At 31.6% G+C, this 21,566-nt stretch overlaps 1 protein-coding gene across 1 annotated transcript in view; it reads left to right on the plus strand.

Moving 5' to 3' along the window:
* The window catches only part of LOC148618973 (myoglobin-like), a 24,913-nt gene extending 3,573 nt beyond the window's left edge, over nt 1-21,340 (plus strand). Inside the window, exons 3-15 of the mRNA XM_088577012.1 lie at nt 4,092-4,187; nt 5,941-6,060; nt 8,511-8,629; nt 9,207-9,221; nt 9,772-9,871; nt 10,461-10,578; nt 12,404-12,455; nt 12,866-12,935; nt 13,654-13,729; nt 16,242-16,340; nt 18,639-18,735; nt 20,537-20,616; nt 21,226-21,340. Coding sequence (XP_088433138.1) covers nt 4,092-4,187; nt 5,941-6,060; nt 8,511-8,629; nt 9,207-9,221; nt 9,772-9,871; nt 10,461-10,578; nt 12,404-12,455; nt 12,866-12,935; nt 13,654-13,729; nt 16,242-16,340; nt 18,639-18,735; nt 20,537-20,616; nt 21,226-21,296 — 1,113 coding nt within the window. The 3' untranslated portion in view covers nt 21,297-21,340. The remainder of the gene's footprint in view (nt 1-4,091; nt 4,188-5,940; nt 6,061-8,510; nt 8,630-9,206; nt 9,222-9,771; nt 9,872-10,460; nt 10,579-12,403; nt 12,456-12,865; nt 12,936-13,653; nt 13,730-16,241; nt 16,341-18,638; nt 18,736-20,536; nt 20,617-21,225) is intronic.
* The last annotated feature ends 226 nt before the right edge of the window (nt 21,341-21,566 follow it).

Raw genomic sequence — 21,566 nt, forward strand, 5'->3', positions numbered from 1 at the left:
TTTGATAAGTGAAAGTGAAAGTAGCAGGTGGTTGATGAATTTGGACGACTATCACGTTTCGGAGAATTGCGGATTTATGCTTCCCGATCCACTGGTGACTTTTAAATTTTGTTTATGAATAGTAGTCCTGAATTGATTCCAGACATATGGTTCGATATCTTCTTGATGCTTTTTCTGGCTTGCATAATGGATGAATGGGGAGGCATCCACTTTACATTACATTATGTACTTTGATACATACTTCAACACCCCAACTATCTTTATGCAAACCATTTATTTACTATTATTTGTACCCCCTATACATAGTTTGCAGTATGAATGCTATGCTTTGCTTTTCTTCTATATTATTTTATTTATAATATTGTGTGCATACATGATTGTTATTTTGTTTTTTGAATATCCATAGTCGTTCAAAGAGCTCCACAGAGCTCATGTTAACTGTTAACTTGTATATATCATGACGACTCTAAATAAAAATTACTTACTTACTCACTTACTGCAAGTTTGGCTGCTTTGCCCCAGTTTTTCAAAATATCTTGATCTGCCACTGTATCTGATAGCGGACTCTTATTTTAGAGTTATACCCTGATATTATTACAATATTATTGAGATAATTACTCATAATCAGACTTTTCAATTTTACTCGGAAGTCATGTGACTTCTGAGTCTTAAAACTATCTGATGTCAATCAAAAGGACTTCCGGTTGATAACTGCCTGAATTAAAAGTAATTCCACCACGAAAGAGATATGGTGGATGAATATTAAAATGTATCAAATTGATTATTTCGTATAAATACATTGCCGTTTGTACAGTATATGATTGAAATTATATTTTACATGATTGATTGTGAAGGAAAAAATCTAATACATATATAGAAGTTTGAGCTATATTTTGTTAGTGTCTATGATATCCATATATGGATTCCATGTGATTGGCTACGTTTAAAACTAAAAATAGGTTGTCAAGATTACACGTTGAGAAACAAAAAGAGAAAGAAATGAAACGAAAAAAAATAATGCAATTTTAATTGAAATGTTGAATCATCAGTATTGTGTGGGTGTGTAGTTCTAGTAGTGGTGAAAACGCTTATCCCGTTGTAAATAATTAATCTTTTTGGATATACAGAAAGAACAAATTACCATCTGATTCAGCTGATTATTAAGTTTTTTTTTGAAATCCCTATAAATCCCATGACTTTCGAGGTTCAACGCCATCGGTGCATTGATTTTTTATTTAAAGTAAAGCCCTGTTTACACCATCAAATTTGTCCATCAAAAACTTGGTCAAAGCTATTTTGATGGACTTGACCAAGTTTTTTTTTATTGTGTTATCCCCTTCAAAAACTTTAATCAAATATTTGGATGTACTTTGACTCTCTTTGATGGAATAGAAACCTTTTCCATTTTTTTCTAAAACTTGGACAGACTTTGTTGGAAATTGATCGATCAGAAAGAGTTTCAGAACTCTCCAAGAAAAATATAAACAAAAACATGGATCAAACTTGGAACAAACTTATATCATGTAAATAGTCAAGAAAACTTCAACCAAGTTTTTGATGGAAACTTTGATCGTGTAAACAGGGCTTAACTTTATTTTCTGCAACAAAAAATTGTGACTAAGGTCTTTACATGTACATTCAATTTTCTAAACCTTTGCCACTTGATGTATCATTGACATATGTGTTAACCCTCCCTATTTCTGCAAAACTCCTGCAAAACAGACTTTTCACCTGCAATATTAGTCAGTCTCCCAACCAGGAAACACAATACTCATGTTTTTGTGGATGTCTACTGCAAGACCTCTGCAAGTGTACCGGTATTTTTTATTTCTAACAGGAGCCATTTTTGTTGTCTTTTTATTACACAAATACTATTGGTCAGCTGGTTAATGCTCAGATTTGCTTCTGGGATTCGCTTTTTGTATTTTTCTGGTTAAAACTGCATAAAATATCAAACACTAATTTATACATCAGTATGGTGTATAAATTAGTGTTTTTTGTAGAAAATTAATTTTTTAATATCCATGTCTGGTCTTTGTCCCTGGATTACATTCTTTTGATTACCGCTATAACCTTGGTTCCCTTGATTACTCTTATACAGATATACACTGACTTGTATGTAAGCTTGATATAATACAAAATATTTGTAAAAAAATTTCATGGAAATGAATTGCAGGAGATCTTCAAAGAGGATACAGGAGGTTAACAGGTATGGAGTATGCCTGAAGCAAAGCAATGTTGGGAAAACTATAGCTTATAACCTGTCAATTGTTCTATCTTATATGCCAATTCTTCTTTTTATTCCAACAAATATATACATGTATTAATAATTTTCTTGATAAATCTCACTTAATACATGAGAAATATATTTTGGGTGTTCATAAAAAATCGACAGATATAGCCATGTGGGCTGAAACAGGTCGTTATCCAATGTATTTTTTTGTTGTCATTTCCATGCTGAAATACTGGTTTAGAATTAAAAATATTGAGAATTGAGTGCTTATTAACAGATGTGCTTATTGCTAACCTGGAAATGTATTTAGAAAACTTTGATTGTTGGTTATCATCCATTTTTTTTTCTACAAAAAATTGATATTAAAAATTCAGACTATCAGTCTTTTACTGCGTACTCCTGAGTGGGTGTATGTCAAAACATAGAAGCTAAAAAGTATAGTGTGCTTTCTTTTTGCTTTTTTGTTTTTTTTTTGTTTTCTTTGCAAATCATCATCATTTTGCTTCAACATTACAGGGTTATTATCAAGATATGACACTAAAAAAAGTCTGTTTTTAGTTCAACTTGTTCTGGTGTAGCAAAGTTCATGCCTTTTTCTTTAAAATGCACCTAAAAATAATTTTGACCATTCCTTAATGGAAAAACATGGTCAAAAGTGTGATTGAAACTCCTTGTCTAGTTTTTCAAACATCATGAAAATTTAAGGTTTAACATTAGAAGCTTATGTGGCAAATAGTACAAGACTGAGACCTAAATTCTCTTTTGAACTCGGTCAAAAGCAAACTATGTCAGAGGTTTTTTTTATGTTATTGGAATAATAAGCGAGCTGATGAGACAGAAGAAAATTAGGTACTTATAGAATAAAGCAATCTTTTTCCCAAAAAACTTATTTATCTAATAGCAGTTTCCAGTTGAGAGGTGTTTTATGTAAAATTAGAATATAAAGTGCACATGAATAAAAGATAGAGAAGGAATTTTATAAAAAAAAAAACAAAAAAAAAACAAAGAACAGTCACAATGCAAAGGGGAAAATGCTGTTTAAGTATCAGTCTGTATGAATCAGGCAGTGGGTGAGACGTGGTATGAAAAAAACCAACGTTTTGATAGTGAAATTTGACTATTTTCATCATCAAAATCAAGGAAAAAAGACATTATTTTCCATATCATCTTGGCAAATTGAGTTATAATTACATTGAAATTCACTGAAAATGAACATTTCAAGGGCAGATGACTCTGTCAAAAAGCTCATTTTTCTAACATCCTATTGAAAAATTTCTGAGGAAAGCCAGTGATGCAAAGATCAAATAATGGTCTTTTCAAATTAAGAAAGTATCCTTGAGTGATATTACATTGTCATATCGGTAAGGTTTTAACATTCATGTTAATGATTTTCCCCATTTTCATCTACCACAATGATGGAGGAGAAAAGGGGAATTTATGAAGCTTAGAAGTGACATAATATTATTTAAATTTTGGACCAAAATAAGAGTTTTTTTATTTTGAAATTGTAATGTATGAAAATGTCTCTCAAAAAAAATCTAGTATAGTTATATTACAAAAAAGGTTGACCGCTACAATATGTCATGAAAATGATGCTTTGTCAAATCTCCCTCTTTTGGAAAATGTTAGCATATATAATATTTTTTTTTACAATTTATATTTTTAAACAGGAATTTGATCTTCTTAGCATGATGATTGGAGTTGACCTCTGAGAAGAAGTGATTTGACACTCCTACTTGCATGAGAAAAACCAAAAAGACTTTAACCTTTACTGTATTTAATTTTTCAACAACAGAAGATCATTAGCAATTACCATTGTTGGATGAAATTGCTAAATTTAACTTTGTGTACATTTCAGCATGAGTTGCCAGACTATTTTCATCAATGGAACTTCCTTGCAGAACACTTATCTGATTTAATCATCAATAAGAGACTAAGAAGTGAAGTGGATCAGGTAAGTAACTAACTGTAGATGAGATAAAGTTAACTCACTGAACATAGAAATATTAGTGACTCAGTGAACATAGAAATATTAGTGACTCACTGTACATGGGGTATCAGTGACTGAAAAACTGTTCATGGAATGTTAGTTACTAACTGTATATAAGACATAAGTGATTAACTGTACATTGGATATGTGTGACTTACTGTACAAGGTATATATCTTTGGAAATTGTTAATAAACAGTTGGGAGAATCTCATTCCAAATTCTGCCATTCCCGTAGATTGGGTGTATTGGAATGGATAAGGAAATTACAAGCGGTTTACCCTTTCTGTCTTAATGACAATATTATGGGAAATTTTAACTTCTCAATAACAGATTTAGGCAACAATTTTTATATAGTTTCTAAATAAATACATAACAACAGGTCTCATGGATGCAGATTAAATGCATAACAACAGGTCTCATGGATGCAGATTATATGCATAACAACAGGTCTCATGGATGCAGATTAAATGCTTAACAACAGGTCTCATGGATACAGATTAAATGCATAACAACAGGTCTCATGGATGCAGATTAAATACATAACAACAGGTCTCATGGATGCAGATTAAATATCAAAATAAAAATACTATAGTTTCAAACCTGATTACAATTCTAAAAACAATGGCCGTCGTTAACTCTAAACCAAACTATGTTGAATACCAGTCTGTAGATTTCACACTATTTTAGAGAAATGTAATAAAATTTCGCTCAGCAGTCCAAAACACGAAACTGCTCAAATTATAATTGCCTTCTGTTATTCCAAACTTTTTCCAAAAATTGATTGTCTAAAAATCACAGAAAGTATTTTCTAGAACTGTATATGTTAATAAAGGCTTTGAATTTATCAACATTGCTGGTGTTTTGAATGATCAAACAGTTGAGGAAACTATCCCTGCTTATGTTGATAATACTGAACTCCCTTCTTTTTGCTATATTTTCATAAAGTTAACCCATAAATGTGTCTTTTTTTATGGTGAATTTTGCAAAGATGTGAACATTAAGGGAAATACACCAATATCCTGAAATTGCAGTTACTCAAAATATATTTATGATTCCAGTTCCCATATTATAACACATAATCTAAATGTTGTTAGTAACTGAGAGGTGACAACAATTATTTCCCTTTAAGGGAGGGTTGTGAGTACTTTAACCCTAACAAGTCAGGAATTTCTGGCCTCTGTATGTATTGTTATGTTTTTATTTTCCATTTACTTTATGTCTGTAGTATATTGGGGCAATTATTTTACTGTACCTGTGTATAATGTTTTTTTTTGGGCCAGCTGAAGCCTGCCATATGGTGTGAGGGTTTCCTTATCATGAATTGAAGACTCATGAATGGTCTTGAGGTGATATTTTTCTTCCCACTGGGGTTGTTGCCCACTGGGGTTGTTGTCTCCTTGACATATTCTCCATATCCATTCTCATTATATATAAGTGACTTTTAGTTTTAAGTTAACATTGACCTGAGTCAGACAAATAAATACCACTGGACAGACACTTAACTCCAACTGATACTCAGATGTAGTGTAATCATTAATTAGATGTCTTTGGTCAACTGTATAAGAGATGTATGTGACTAACCGTAAATATCATATAGGTTACTAATTGTACAAATGAGATTTCATTATCCTTAAAATAATAAGTTTAACTTTTAAGGCTAACTGCTTTGTAATTTGTGTCTTGAATTGATTTTTTGGTATGGAACATGTATTTGTAGTTGCCTGTGCTGGACCATGAGAAGTTACAGGGATATAGGCAGCAGAGACTTGCCCATTTACAGTTATCATTAATATCAGCTGGTTATATCTGGCAGGATGGTGATAAAGGAGTTCCTCAGGTAGGTTTTGTACCGGGTATATATGGTTGAAAAAGAACGGATTTGGTGAAACACAACAAATGCACCAGCATATAAAATAAATACAAAATAGTAAATACTTTCAGAGATCACCAAAAGGTCTTCAATAAGTGTAAACACACCTTTAACTAAGCTCTGGAAGGCCCTGACAACAAAGTAATAAAATCCATGGAAACTGAACGATTACAATTCTTCAAAATCAAACTAAAAAGTAGTATAACTACACAGAGACACATAAATGACCAACATCTGACTCTAGATATGAAATCTAGTTTTAGCAGGTCTAACCTCATCCCTTTAATGTATGGTCAAAATTAAACTAAAACAACAAACAAACTCACCTTAAAATTCATTCAATAATACATCCAATACTTCCATGAAATACCTCAACTTAAAGCACATAAACAAATGAGATATTCGCTTAAAGAATGTTCACAGTTACTGAAAGCTAGGTCAGAACTTATTAAAGAATGCTCACAGTTACTGACTCTAGGTCAGAACATATTAAATTACTGAAAGCTAGGTCAGAACTTATTAAAGAATGCTCACAGTTACTGAATCTAGGTCAGAAGTTATTAAATTACTGAAAGCTAGGTCAGAACTTATTAAAGAATGCTCACAGTTACTGAAAGCTAGTTCAGAACATATTAAAGAACGCTCACAGTTACTGAAAGCTAGGTCAGAACTTATTAAAGAATGCTCACAGTTACTGAAAGTTAGGTCAGAACTAATTGGTCACTACAATTCCAGTGGACTGGATTTAGAGTAGTAATGTCCAGTACTAAATTGGCAAGATTTTGTAGTGCAATACTAAAAAATGACTCAGTTTTTAGGCATGGATGTGATTAGGGGTCAAATTTCTCTTTTTGTGAAAACAAGGTTTAAAGAATGGACAATAATTTGAAAATCTTTTCATTTAAGAACAAATCTGTCAAGGGCAGTGGATAAACCCATGGGATTTTGTTTAAAGAATGTGTTTTATAGACTAATTTTCGTTAAACAAAAAAAAAATGGGTGGGCAGTACTTTTTTTTATAAAGAACCTTTAAGTGCTATTATATTTTTGTATCAAAGTTTTGTAATGGGGAAAAACTTAGTAAATGTCTTTAGAAGGAATTAATTGAGTCATTAAAATCTTACACTTTATTACAAATACATGCAAAATAGCAAACAGACAGTTGTGAAATGTAAATGCTGTAAGAGGGTGCTTCAGGAATATCACCATTTAGAATGGGAAATTAACAATAGGAAAATAAAATTCATCTCATTTGTCATAAATTTTAGTTTGAAGGTTTCCTTTTTCTAGTATAATATTTAACTCAAGAAAAGGTGTGTGAGTTATTGTTAGACTTAGTCAGCTTAAGTTCCTTTGGGTAGATATCTTGAACATAGTTTTTGAAGTTAGAATTATTTACAGTTACTGAAAGCTAGTAATATGCTCCAATATGCTTTCAGTAAAAGCAGAGGACGCTTACCCTACTGGTGCACCTGGTCCATGCTCCCAGTTTTTAGTGGAGTCTGAGTTGCTTATTTACTTTTGTTACTTTGTATGTATGATTTTAGTTACTTTATGTTCTTTGTTGTGTGTGTCTGTTTTCCATGTCTGGTCTTTGTCCCTGGATTACATTCTTTTGATTACCGCTTTAACCTTGGTTCCCTTGATTACTCTATGATTACCGCTATAACCTTGGTTCCCTTGATTACTCTTTGATTACCGCTATAACCTTGGTTCCCTTGATTACTCCTTGATTACCGCTATAACCTTGGTTCCATTCATTTCTCTTACAGCCAAAATATCATCAAGGTATCTAAAAGTATTATTGAATTCATGCAACAGATCATGTTTTGATGTATGTTTAAAGAGTTTAGCCATGAACTGGGATTCATAGCAATAGAGAACAAATTGGCTATAAGAGGAGTACAATGTGTCTTCATTGGAATACCAACGACTTGTCTGTATAGAGTATCACCAAGTGGAATGAAATATTATGAATTTAAAAAACTCAAAGCATTGATCATATCTAAGTGTGTCTAATTGATGTATTTATTTCATCTTCCTTTACTGAAAAATGCATCGTAGTCATTACAAGAAATTAATTTAAAACTAGATTTATCCAGGTACATGATCAGTCTGACTTAAGTAAGTGCTTACTTTCTGACATAGAAATCCAGAACACTGAAGCTAAGAATATTATTTGTCCGACTATAGGCTTGTTTCACTTTATAGTGTAAAGACGTTACCTGCAATTTCTGTATATATGGTCTGTCTGTCCACATATTAACTCAGAAGCACTGACTGAAGGATTTTAAGAAGTATTTGACATTGTTTTGTCTTGATTAAAAAAGTTTTCTCTAATTTTTCATGTCATTAGGACTAAACACCATTTGCATATCATGTGCTTTAGAGCTTTGTTTGTGTTTATTATGTTTTAGGCATTACCAGAATGCTTAGCTGTACCATGGTATGGAATATCAGAAAAAGTAGGAATCTTACCAGTCATTTGTCATCCAGATGTAGTCTTAGCTAATTGGAAACTACTTGATCCTGATAAGTAAGAAAATTTTCTGTGATATATTTACTGCTCCAAGCAGTTAATTTATTTATTTGGTTGAATTATTTCTGGAGACTTAAATAAAATTCCTTTCTCAGATTGTTGGGTACACTTTGTAGAGACATTGAAATTTGGTGGATGCTACTTAGAGGTTTGAAATGTTTTGTATACTTTTGTCACCATCATTTAATGTGACAAAGTAATTTTATTTTACACCCTTCATTTTATAGACTTACACAAGTTTTTTACTTATAAATCTATCCACACATTGTGATTCTATAATACTCAGAGAGATTTTTCTTCTTTTTTCTTTTTGTTGTTTTCTAATTGTTCATTTTTGAGTTTTTGGACTTAAAACCCTTAAAAAGGGAAAAAGAGAAATTATCATTTATGTATCTGTACTTTTGAAAAATACCAAGGATGAGATATTACATTTTCACTTACAAAATGGACATAATGGAAAAAAACTCTTTTTCTCTATTTCAATTTTATTGAAATTTCTTCTGTGTAGGGCGTGATTTAATTTGTATTTCTAAAATAATAATAATAATAATGTGTCATGTCTTTGTTATTTCAGACCTCCAGTTTTAGAGTAAGTATTATTCATCTTTTCTGTGTAAGTACAAAACAAAATTACTTTCAGTTGAAAAGATTCTCTCTAAACTTTGAAGATTTTTCATACATGTAGTTACTTTTTGTTGGTAAGACGTTACATGATGTAGATGTTATCAAATTTTAAGGGGTATCCTTTTTTCATTTAAAAAAAATCAGATATCTTTTAATATTAAACACAGTGTTCCAGCTAGCCCAAAATAGATGGGCGCCCCACCACTCTGCCTTTTTTTGCTCCTCTGCCCTTTCAAGCCTTCTCATGCACTCCTCTGTCATGTTTGCATTGCTGTTTGTTCAGGTTTATGAATTTCAAAATGAATGCACCATTAAACTTTGATTATATGATAGGTATGTGGGTACAGGTATGTGGGTACTCACAATTTTTACTTGTGCATGTAAATAGAACTTCTTATATCTATACATTCTTCAGCATACTAGTACATGATCTCAGTTTGGTCATTCACTCTACAAATAATCATTCTACCGTTTATAAAAAGTTCTTATTTTGATTGAGTTTATCGTCATTGAAGGAACCTTAGATGTTTGTACTTGATACCTGGAGGAATGGATGCCAACTGGTTTTTCATGGTCACAGCTCGTATTGAACTGGATTTTACTCCTGCTTTAAAGGTATTCTTATTTGCTGTAGTTTATTTCAAAATTCATTAAAATAGATTGGGTATTGGCTGCACAGTTAGATGTTTAAAATGATAAATTTTGTATAGGGAGAAATGAGTATAATCTGTATGTAAACATCATTTTTGGCCAAAGTTAAATCTGGTTTTTGTGTAAAACTTTGTTTTGGTGATAAATGAAGATGGAATATCTATGTGTATTTTCTTATTCATACTTATTTCACCTTACATAGTTATGTACACAGGCAAATGTGCCACACATAAGAATCATATGGTTTGCATCATATGATTATCATATAAATTGAGCACCATATGATGATCATATGTTTCAGTTGACATATGATTATTGCATGATTATCATATGATAATCATATGTTTTTCACAAACATATGATTATCATATGTTTTCAAGCCAAAATTAACATATGATAATCATATGGTAATCATATGACTGTCATATTTTAAATATCATATGATTGCCATATGGTTATCATATGAATGAAGCACTATATAATTATCATATGTGGCACATTTGGCTGTGTATATAACAGTACAGTACATCCATGGGTCTATATTTGTTTTTAGAGTATTATTGATGGAATAAGGGCAGCAGATGATGATGATGCTGAGACATTGATTCAAAGTTTGTCAACAATCAGACAAGTAATTCTGCAGGTGAAAGAAACTCTTAGTCACATGCATGGTAAATTCATAAGAGTTGGTATAAACATTGTTCTTTCTTAACACTTGTTATTAAAGGAGACATGACACAAAATATTATTTTTTCAATTTTTGATTTATTTGATTTATTACACCTAATATATATCTTAAAAACATCCCTTGTAGTCACTTATATTGTTTAATTATAGAGATATATTGATTCAAAATCGATGATGACCCAAGGCATACGAATTTTAATTAGCCATGTTGTCATGTGACCGTGTTACGTCATTGGTTCTATATTCATGAAAGGCATGGGGCTTCTGCACTTTTTACATGATTTCTACAAATGAGAGTGAAAATATTGAAAGTTTTGGTTTGCCAGTGAATATATACTTACAGTTGTATCAATTTAAAGAACTTCAAGAAGAAAATAATAAACAATGACAGAAATATTTAACTATTACACATGTGAAGACTTGAATTCACAGAGAGATGACACCACTTCTTTTCGAAGAGTACATAGAAATATTTCATTATGTTCTGTCATGGTCGATTTAATTTTTTACATAAAGTAAATTAAATTCACATTCTAAGATTTATACTGTTCCAATCTCGATCTTCAATTGAAATATTGATTTCACTCCTTTTAACGGAACGTTACTCCTGACAAGTGTACCAGTACCCCGCAAGTACAGCTATAGGATAATACGAACACGTTGATTTTTTATTGGTTTTTGATGAAGCTTCCTCGTGTTCTTAATCCTTTTTGCTAAAATTAAATATTTTAACTGAAGAATTAAAAAAAAAATTTCATATCAGAAAATCTTCCTTGAACTCACCTAGGTCGCCTATTATAATTGTGTATTGTGTCAAATTCTTTATGTAAATTGTTTTATTTCAAAATTTGTAAGACAAAAAAATGCAATCACTTTATAATTATTGGAGTTATGCACCTGTGTTGACACCTATGTCACAAGGCACTGTTCCATGTAAAGATAAAAGAAGCCACCCATGCTTTCTATTGGCCGTAATTAAGTCTACCAGGCTTGTTAATTGATATAACCCAGCGACAAAGAAAGAACAATACACAGTGTCACCATCATATTTGCACCCTCCTATTCAAGTCCAAAAAATAGTGTGCAAAGTAGTTGTGTTTTTTCGACATACGAGAAGAACTTTAGTCTTCTTACTTTCTAAACATGATTATCGGACTCATACATAGATCATTGGACCGCTCTACATTATATATACAAGCTATTTTTGAAGATTTATTATTCTTTTCGGGCACGTGTATACATTTTCAATGCACCCAAATGGAGATTGAGAACCAATGACGTAGCACTTCCATATATGGTAAGTAGGTGTTACTTTCGGTTTCCATTTATACATATTAATTAGGTCGTCATGATAACATGAATAAATCATTCTTGAGTTACGATTTCATTGAAATGCACTGAAAATGAACAGTTCAAGGGCTGATAACTCGGTCAAAAACCTAATTTTTCTAACATTCTATTGAAAAATTTTTGAGCAAAGCCAGTGATGCAGAGATTAAATATTGGTCTTTTCAAACAGTAAAGGTAGCCTCAAGTTATATTTCATTGACAGATCAGTGGGTTTTTGACGTGCATGTTTCTGATTTTCCCCATTTTGCCTGATTCTAACAAACACATACACTTAAAATTCCAGTCTATTGTTAAGTTCCTTAAAGGTTTTAGCATTAACTTGCAGCTGATGACATAAAAGATAATCATGAAACAGAATAATCAGTACTCATTAAAATTACAACTAGCAGGCTATTAAATTGAGTCACATTGAATACTTTTAGAAAAATGATATAAGGATAGATATTCTTTTTACTGTAGAACTGGTGTCAGCTGAAACATTTTATGATACAATAAGACCATTTCTTGGAGGGTAAGATTCTGTTGTATGGATTAATGAACTTGTAACATTTGTTGTGGAATATCGTCATTTATGATTTAGGGGGAAATAAATACCATTAGAATTGAGACAGAACTGTTTAAGAGAACAGTTTATTCATTGTTTACATTTTCTCATCAAACTATGAAAGTTGTGAATATTAAAATCCCTCCCCCTCACCCCCGACCCCAAAAAAAAAAAAAAAAAAGAAAAACATTAAGTTGTAAAGGTTTTAAAGTTTAATATGAAAACTGCTTAATTCACCAGTTGAATGTGTGTGTTTACTATAAGAAAACTTACGGGTAATTTGATGTATTTGCTGCATAGATCACATTACATATTTTATAAATAGAAACATAAACCAACAACCAACAAACTAAACAAAAATATTCTAATAATTTCAGGTTTGGTGGTGAAAGCTCTCCAATGCCTGATGGACTGATCTACAAAGGGATATCTGATGAACCAATTAAGGTTGCTATCTTTGTCTCTTTCTATTCTTTTAGCTTTACTATTTTATGATATTTTTTTTAAAGTGAAGGTAATAACATATCCAGTGAGTGGATTGAATATGGGAATCACCTTGTCCATATGTGCAAATTTCATTGCAGTTATCTCAGCTCCAAATAGAAGTATTGTTTTCAAATTTAGTTTATTGCTTTATATACACGGGTCATACATGGTAAGTGATTTTGGCTGCTGTCTGATATCAACTTCCTGTTTTAGTTGGACTTTGCCATTTTTCGTTACAAATTTATATGGAATGATAGAGAAACTTTTCGTCACAAAAATCTTGGCTCCCAATGGATGCATTAATTTTAAATTTGGTGTCTAGATATTTATAGATGGGGCATATGTTGTATGGTATTTTGGATGCTGTTTGATATCAACTTCCTGTATGAGTTGGGGTATGCCTAGCATGACAACACATGCAACTTCATGTTAAAAAATTTATATTTATAAATTATCTAAGCTCTGAATAATCTGTTCATCAAATGATACCAGGCTTGAAGTTGCAGTCAGAAAACTAATGAAATTACTTTTTAAATGTAATCATTTAGAGTTTTCAGAATACCCAATTTATGGTCAACACAATTTAGAATTTACATTCAAGCTGTTTAAATGATTTCAATAAGTTGTGTATTAGTGGGTACATGTATCTATATTTCACATACTACTATTTCATTATTAGATGGCTGGTGGGAGTGCTGCGCAAAGCTCTACATTACAATGCTTAGATGCTGCTTTTGGAATACATCATGACCCTGGTAACTTCTTAATTATACCCCCACTCTGAAGGATAAGGGGGTATACTGTTTTACCCTTGTCTGCATTTGTTTGTCTATGTTTCCGTGGGTCTGTGTTTCCATGTGTCTGTTTTCATAAATCTTTTTTCTGTCATTGTCTTCTAAGCAGCTACTCATCACAGCAGATTGAAATTTTAACATATTCTTTCTGTAGGTTTGCCAAATGGTGGGATTCATTTTCAGAAAAATTTGACATTAAGTTCTTGTTTACCAAAATCATATTTTGAAAAATTGGAAAACTTCCTTTTTATCAAGGACTGTGTTAATTTTTTTTAAAATTTTTTTGAAAGTTGAAATTTTTCTCACACTTCTCTCCACGACTTTTCATCACAGCAGTTTGAAATTTTGATATATTCTTTCTGTTGATATGCCATATGATGGGATCCATTTTTTTTTAAATTCAACGACAATTCCCTGTTTACCAAGGACTTTGTTTATGTTCCTTAAATCATGATTGAAAGTATTACTAGTAAGACATCACTCACAAATTTCTGATTGTTTTTATTATAGTTTTCAATCATATAGTTTTTATTTACATTTAAATGTTTTGTATGTTGGGGACATATAGATTCTCCTCCAGTAATGAGTGGTTTAAATTATTTCTCCACTCAAGATGGTAAAACTTATAATTTCAACATGCAAGCTTTACCATATGGAGTGTATAAGTTGTTTTTATCATGAATAAGCTAAAGGAGCATTGGTTTCTCTCATGAAATCAGTTGAAAACTGGGCAAATGTAAAATGTCAGGGAATCTCCTGCAAAAATAATCAATGCCCTGTGGATGACAAGTTATGTGCATTTTAATAGTGGCTTAGAAATGGAGAAACGGATTTAAGCCAAGAGTTATTGCCCTTAAGAGTTGTGTTTTATAGTGTAATCAAGAGAACTGAGATTCTAGTGAAAATCAAAAGAATGTAATCCGGGGACAATGACCAGATATGGGACACAGACACACAACAGAGGACATAAAATAACCAAAATAATACGTACAAAGCAACAAAAGTAAACGAGCAAATTGGACTCCACTAGGACCAGGTGCAGCGGTAGGGTAAGCATCCTCTCTTTTTCTAGAAACACCAGCCGAGCTGCTCATAAAAAGTCAAGTCCAAGATTAACGAAAGAGGAACGGAAAACTATGACACATTGAACAAAACGGCCCTCATGGTGCAGATGGATACACTGTAATGATCCACGAGTTGATGAAGACGACCGTAAAACTTCAGTAGTGATGACTTCAATCTTGTAGCAACATAAACCTGTTCCAGAAGCCTAGTTGTTAAAAGTGTAGTTTGGTACAAGAAGTCTGGGTAATTGAGCAGGCTCTGGCATAGCGTATGATTTGTGATGTGAAAACTCCATACACAGTTGCTGAAGGTATGTTGCCACAGATGAAAAGAAAGTTGTCAATACAAAATGAAAAGTCATTGTGTTTGTCGTATAGTTTGGTCAATAGTTTTCCTTTACCATTGATCTCTAAATTTAAGTCAAAATATGAGACTGACTTCAGTGTCTGTAGAATCCTTTGTCTCAAGTTCTTTTGGGTTAATGCGATGTATAAAATCCCGGAAACTAGGATTGTTTAATGATAATGCGTCATCTATATTGTGGAAACTAAGATTGAAGGATCTGGCTAAACAGTGTTCCTTTCTTTGGATTAGATCAGCTATAATTTCAACCTTGTTATAGTGAAGGAATAGGTCAGTGAGTAGAGGAGCAAAATTTGTTCCCATTTGAATGCCGACGATTTGTTGAAAAGCCTGTCCACCACACTGGCTTTATATGTTGTCTATAAAAAAATTCCAGCAATTTGAAAAAATCTTCTTTGGTGTATTTTGAAGATGATTTGGAATTGTTTCTTTACAAAGTATGAAGAGTTTTTACCAAGTATTACATATTTATATCTAGGTGTACCATGTTTTTTTGGAAAAACAATGATGTATAATGTTTTATGAGATGTGAACTTAACTGAGTATGGGTAATAGACGTATATGATATATAATTATCACCAATATACTTGTATTCATAAACATGTCAATTAAGTGATTGAATTTTAACACCTTTTGTTATGTCTATGGATCAGTTGCATCATGTAAATACCTAAGTTTGAATTATTGAGCTGCATCATAAAAACTTAATTTGAACTCAAAATGTTTTACAACAAAACTTGTAAGTATTTGTACTTAAGAAATGATTGTCACATATTTTTGGTCTGTGAAGATATAACCCCAATCATGGAATGCTAAAATATACAGAAAAATATTTAAGTGATTCATCATTTTTTAGCATGTGATTCAAAATTTTATGACTAAATTAAATAACAGTTTTACATGGCGCCACAATGAAATTATGCCTATGAGTTGATAAACAAAAATATTTGAAGATCAGAAGAGATGTTATAACTAGAACTGAATCATCTATATATGATAACAATATCAGCTGTAACTGTAATTATAAACCTTTGTTTTGCTATAGACATACAGGACTTCCTTATCAGGATGAGAGACCACATGCCAAGGGATCATAAAAGACTTATAGAGGCAATAAAGGAGAAATCTGCAATAAGAAGTTATAGTAAGTGATCATGAGAAATATACATCTATGACAAGAAATACCATAGGCAAATAGGTAGAACAGTACTATTCTCATTATTTTAGGTTGGCCTTTTGTGTACCCTGCTTAAGTAAATACTTCTGGACACTAATTGGACAGATTGTGCGGATACCCAAAATATTTTATTAATTCCAGACTCTAATATAATTATACTTTTTAAAAAATTGCATTATATTTTTTTAAAACAATTTATATAAATATTATGATTTTTGAAAAAAAAATTATGTGACTTTCACAGAAAAAGAGAACTTTGACCCCAAACATCATCTGCTTGAAACACCAAAGGAACAAAACAGTTATGGTATGGCTTTGCTCACATTTTTATTTAGAGAAGTGAAGATATGACTGGAAAGTCAGTTTATAGCTCCATCATATTTTAAAGGGATGATTTTTTTCAAAAGTTTTACTATTGTCGCCTATGGGAAATAAATAGTACTGTTCTACCTTTACTGAAACTAACATTTCATGAATGGATATACAGATTAGTTTCGGATTTTCTGTATGATGTGAGATCATACTATGTGTTTTAGTTATAATAATTCCTGTATAACTTCAAACTAAATTGTAATTTTATAATGACTTAAAAAATGAAATAGAAACTTTCTACCAGGGCATAATCTAGGCCGGGAAATGGAGATTTGAGTCACCAAGAATTTAAAAAATTTGATCTAATTTGCCAGCTCTTGTATTTTCAAGAGAAATGAAGTCACAGTTCAATTTGACCAAATCAAAACAAAAACATTTACGATATCCCAGGTGATTTTTGGGTTACAATGACTGTTGTAGGATTGACAGTACAATAATCGTGACTATAGGTAGATTGTCTAAAAAATGCAGCATTTTAGGCTTAAGAAGATAAAATAGTAGATTCTCATCCCTCCCGCCCCTAAAAAATGGACAAAAATTAAAAAAAAATCCTCCCTCCCACCCTAGAATGACATATAGAATGAGATGGATGAGAATCTACTATTTAAGTTTACTTGGCCTTATGGAAGAAATGGGTACTTAAGAAATTAAGTAGCACTCAAGCTAAGTAAGAATCATGCAAAATGTGAGTCATGGATAAAAAGCCTACATATTTTTATTTTTGACATTTTGTTTGAAGTGGCATAGTAAACAGAAATTATCATCCAGTTTTTCATACAAACCATGTTCTTAGGAGATAAAAATTATATAGAATGCACTGTAGATTTCAAAATTAAGGGAGATAATTCTGTAAACGACACTCGAATACAATAGCATCTATTGGATATTCAATGTTGATTATCTCCTAAGAGCAGGCAGATTTTAATGAATAGTTACATATTTCATAATATAGACCAATGAAACAACTTTATTACAAAAATAAAAATATGTAGCTTTTTTTGGGGGTGTATCACATTTTTCAAATTTTGCAACATTCTTAGAAAGACAGCTACTTACTTGTAATTCTCCTTCATGAAAAGTTTGAGATTTCTTAAACTTCTTACTGAAATGCTTTTATTACTTGTTCTGCTGTGTGTGTTGTAGTCAGAATTTATCAAAGCTTGTGTAATAAATTCAAGATATTCAATAGAAACTTGGATAAGAACAAATCATTATTTATTTTTATTCCCTTAGCACACAAAGTTTGCAGGGTATATAGGTTTCACCCTGTCTGTCTGAGTTATTTTCTAGGCTGCTTGCAATATTGTTATGACACTTGTTATGATTTAATATAACCATGTGGAAATGTACATACGGTCAGAAATTTATGTTTGGGCGAAAATTGTAGAAATGATGCTGCTGGACTTGAGTGTTTTTCAGCAAATCTTAGTCCGATGCATTATCCACAACTCCTCCTCAACGACTGTAGGATTGTAATGAAACTTGGTGGATTACCATATGGAGGAGTTCATATTGTCAGAAATTTATGTTTAAAGTAAATTTGCCGTCATATTCTGTTATTGTGTTGTCAGCCAAAAAAATAGTTATGATTTCAGTTTGGAGTTGGGTGTTTTAGAAATGGCAGCAAAATTGTATGTCAGAAGTCTTAGTCTATCACCCATAAAAATTGTGTCCAATATGAATTGTGTGTCCACATTGGTCCCAATGTACAGGGTTCAATAGGTTGTGGGGATATTAGTCCCATTAGAGGTTAAATCTAGTTTTTCTTGGAAAATAAATTAACTACATCATTTTATATTGAATGAGAATTGTAAAAGTTGCAACACAAAATATTTTAGACTTTTGAGAAGTTGTGTCACATTCATCTACACATTTGCATGGTATAATTGACAGTTATGAATACTGAAAATGAAGATCTTAAGCAAGCCTTTAATGATGTTTTGGCAACAATGGTCGACTTCCGGAGTTACCATATTCAAGTGGTTTCAAAGTAAGTAAATTCATTCTATGTATTATTTTAAATTTTCAACTAAACATTAGTAGAAACATGTATCTGTACGCATTATCTTATGTTCATACTGGAACATGTACAATACATCAGGGAATTTGACAGTTGTAAAATAAAATGAAATGATATAACCACTATTTGGAGTGATTTTTTTATTGCCATCACTTGGCATCCTCCATCATCCTAGTCGTTGTTAACAATTTAACAAAATTCTCCTCTGACACTACTGGACCAATTAGAAGTAAACTTGGTATGAATGTTTTTAGGGTTTTGTGCCTAGACCTGTATTGTGAATTTTTTGATTCATCAAAAAATCTGGCTGCTGTTATTTAAAATAGAACATCGGTGTTAGTAGTTTTTTACATATACCTTCAATACCATTATAATGAAGTTTAGCTAAAATTAGATGTATTTAAAGTGTTTAACATGAAGTGATCTATTTTTGGTCAAATTTTGGTGTAAAACCAGTTAGAACCAAACTTGGTATGAGTTTTTCTTTGGCTAATCTGCCTAAATTTTGATCTGTTGAAAAACAAGGCTGCCATTACTAAAATTAGAATGTAGTAGTCAGACAGTAGTTTTTTGTTTATATCTCAAATTACAGGTAGCCAAAATAGGATTGAGTGAAAGTGTTTAGCATGATGAGATTTATTTGTCGTCAAATTTTTGTGTAAATCTATTTAGCCATTATGGTGTAATTTTTTTTTACATTTTTTGGCTTTAATATTATTACTTTCAATAGTCTTCTCCTCTAACATTACTTGACCAATTAGAAAGCAAAGGAGGAGGGATGATGAAGGATCTTACTGGCCTGTATAACAACTGAAATGTAATAATAAAAGTTGAAAGATTTAGTTGTGGATTTGCAGACACTTTGAAAAGGAGAGGTGCCAGCCAGCATTCCTTAGAAAATGGGGGGATGCTAGGACATTATTTGCCATTTTTTGTCTATTTTACACATGCAAATGACAAATTTTCCAATGAAAAAGGAGGGGTGCTAACCTCCCCTTTGATCTGCCACTGATTTGGAGACTTGACAATAAAAAATGAAAAAAATACATGAAGACATCTAATACTGCGAGCTTAAAAGGACAAAGAAATTGCTTGAAGTTAACCAAAATTCAAATATTCTGTCAATTTTGTACATTTTGGTCACTTTCTGGTAATAAAATTTGCATAGAAATGATGTCCACACACAAAAAATAACTTCATATTTAGTGAATACAATCATAGTATCATAGATTATCATATATGAAAATACTAGTTCAAAGTTGATTCCAGGTTTAGGCAAATTCTGAATTGGTGAAAGTGTTCAGCATGATATAGTCTATATCTGGTCAATGTTTGTCAAAATATGTATTTAGACTTTTTCATTGTTCTTTTTTCTTGCTATTTTTGATGTTATACCTTTGGAATTCAGCAAAAGTTGATATGGTGGTTCCTTAGGTGTGAGCTTTAGGAATTTTTATCCAAGAAAAAACTTTGCCGCTTTTACAAAAAATAGAATGTGGCTACTTTAGCCAGATAAGTAAAATTTTAGAATTGTATGGATTTCATATAGAAATCTCAATTGATAATTTCCTCAAATCCTTTAGTTTTTCCTTAGATCTACAATGTCATGTAATCTGTTTGACAAAATCAGACTTGGGGAGTGTTTAACAAAATCAGCCTTGGGAAAAGATTCAAAGGTTAGAGTTTTTAGGCAACTACTTGTCACTTCTAATACATGAACATTTGAGAGACACACAAATATAACTATAATATTGTCTTATTTACCCAAAAGATATGTAGTTACAATGTCAAACAGACAATCCAGGAATCAGGACTATGAATCTGTTGCCAAGAAAGGAACAGGTGGAACTAGTAAGTACATGTACATATATTGCAGTCCAATAAATTGTAAAGATGCGTTTTTCAAGATATGTAAATTTAAACGCATCGAGCTTTTATTTGCCAAACTATAACATACATATAGATAAATACTATATGAACCCTTGCCATACTGAGTTGTATACTTTGACTCAAATGTTCAATACTTCATTGTTTGTTTTTTTTTAAATGGCTAACAGGTTCTTGTCAACTTGAGGTTTTCTTAAATCAAAAACTTCTGTAATTTTCTAAACTAGTACAATTTTAATGGAACAAGGTGGCCTTCTTCTGAATACATGATTGTATTTTTGAGGATAATGATGAGTGCTTTAGTGTAGCTGTATATTAAATTTAGTTCTAACTGTACAGTGTTCTGTGATTTCACCTAACAGTACAATAAAACAATATAAAGCTTTCAGATGTTACTCCATTGTCTATAGTAGTGCATTAACCATCACCTTGATGTTACCATAGATCCTCATAATCACCTAAATAGCCATATGGTTTCAGTACAACATGTCAAATCAGTATGAATTGTGAACGTTATTTAGCATTGAAGTTTTGCTGGATATGGCAGTAATTACAGTTATTTTATTTTGTCAGGTATTATTCCATTCCTGAAGAGTATTAGACAATCAACAGCTGCCAAGCAAATTGAAAAACAATCAGATTGACACATTTTATCTGACTTTTTACATAAAAAGTTGTTTTACAAGTACTTCATGTTTTATTCTACTTAGATAACTTAATTCAAGCTAAAATGGTTTTTAAAACTACTGTGATGAATGATGTTTCAGTAAATTTCAAAGTCAATAAACCATGACTACGGGGGCATGTACATGAATCAGATACAGAATTGTGATAAAGTGATGCTAATGACACTGCACACCAAATATGATTGAATTAGCACAAATGGTTTATATCAAACTGACCCATTGAGAAAA

Source organism: Perna viridis, chromosome 4 (assembly GCF_037379345.1).
Source record: "Perna viridis isolate PV_CMFRI_1.1 ecotype Kerala chromosome 4, ASM3737934v1, whole genome shotgun sequence".
In the NCBI taxonomy this organism is placed as follows: Eukaryota; Metazoa; Mollusca; class Bivalvia; order Mytilida; family Mytilidae; genus Perna; species Perna viridis.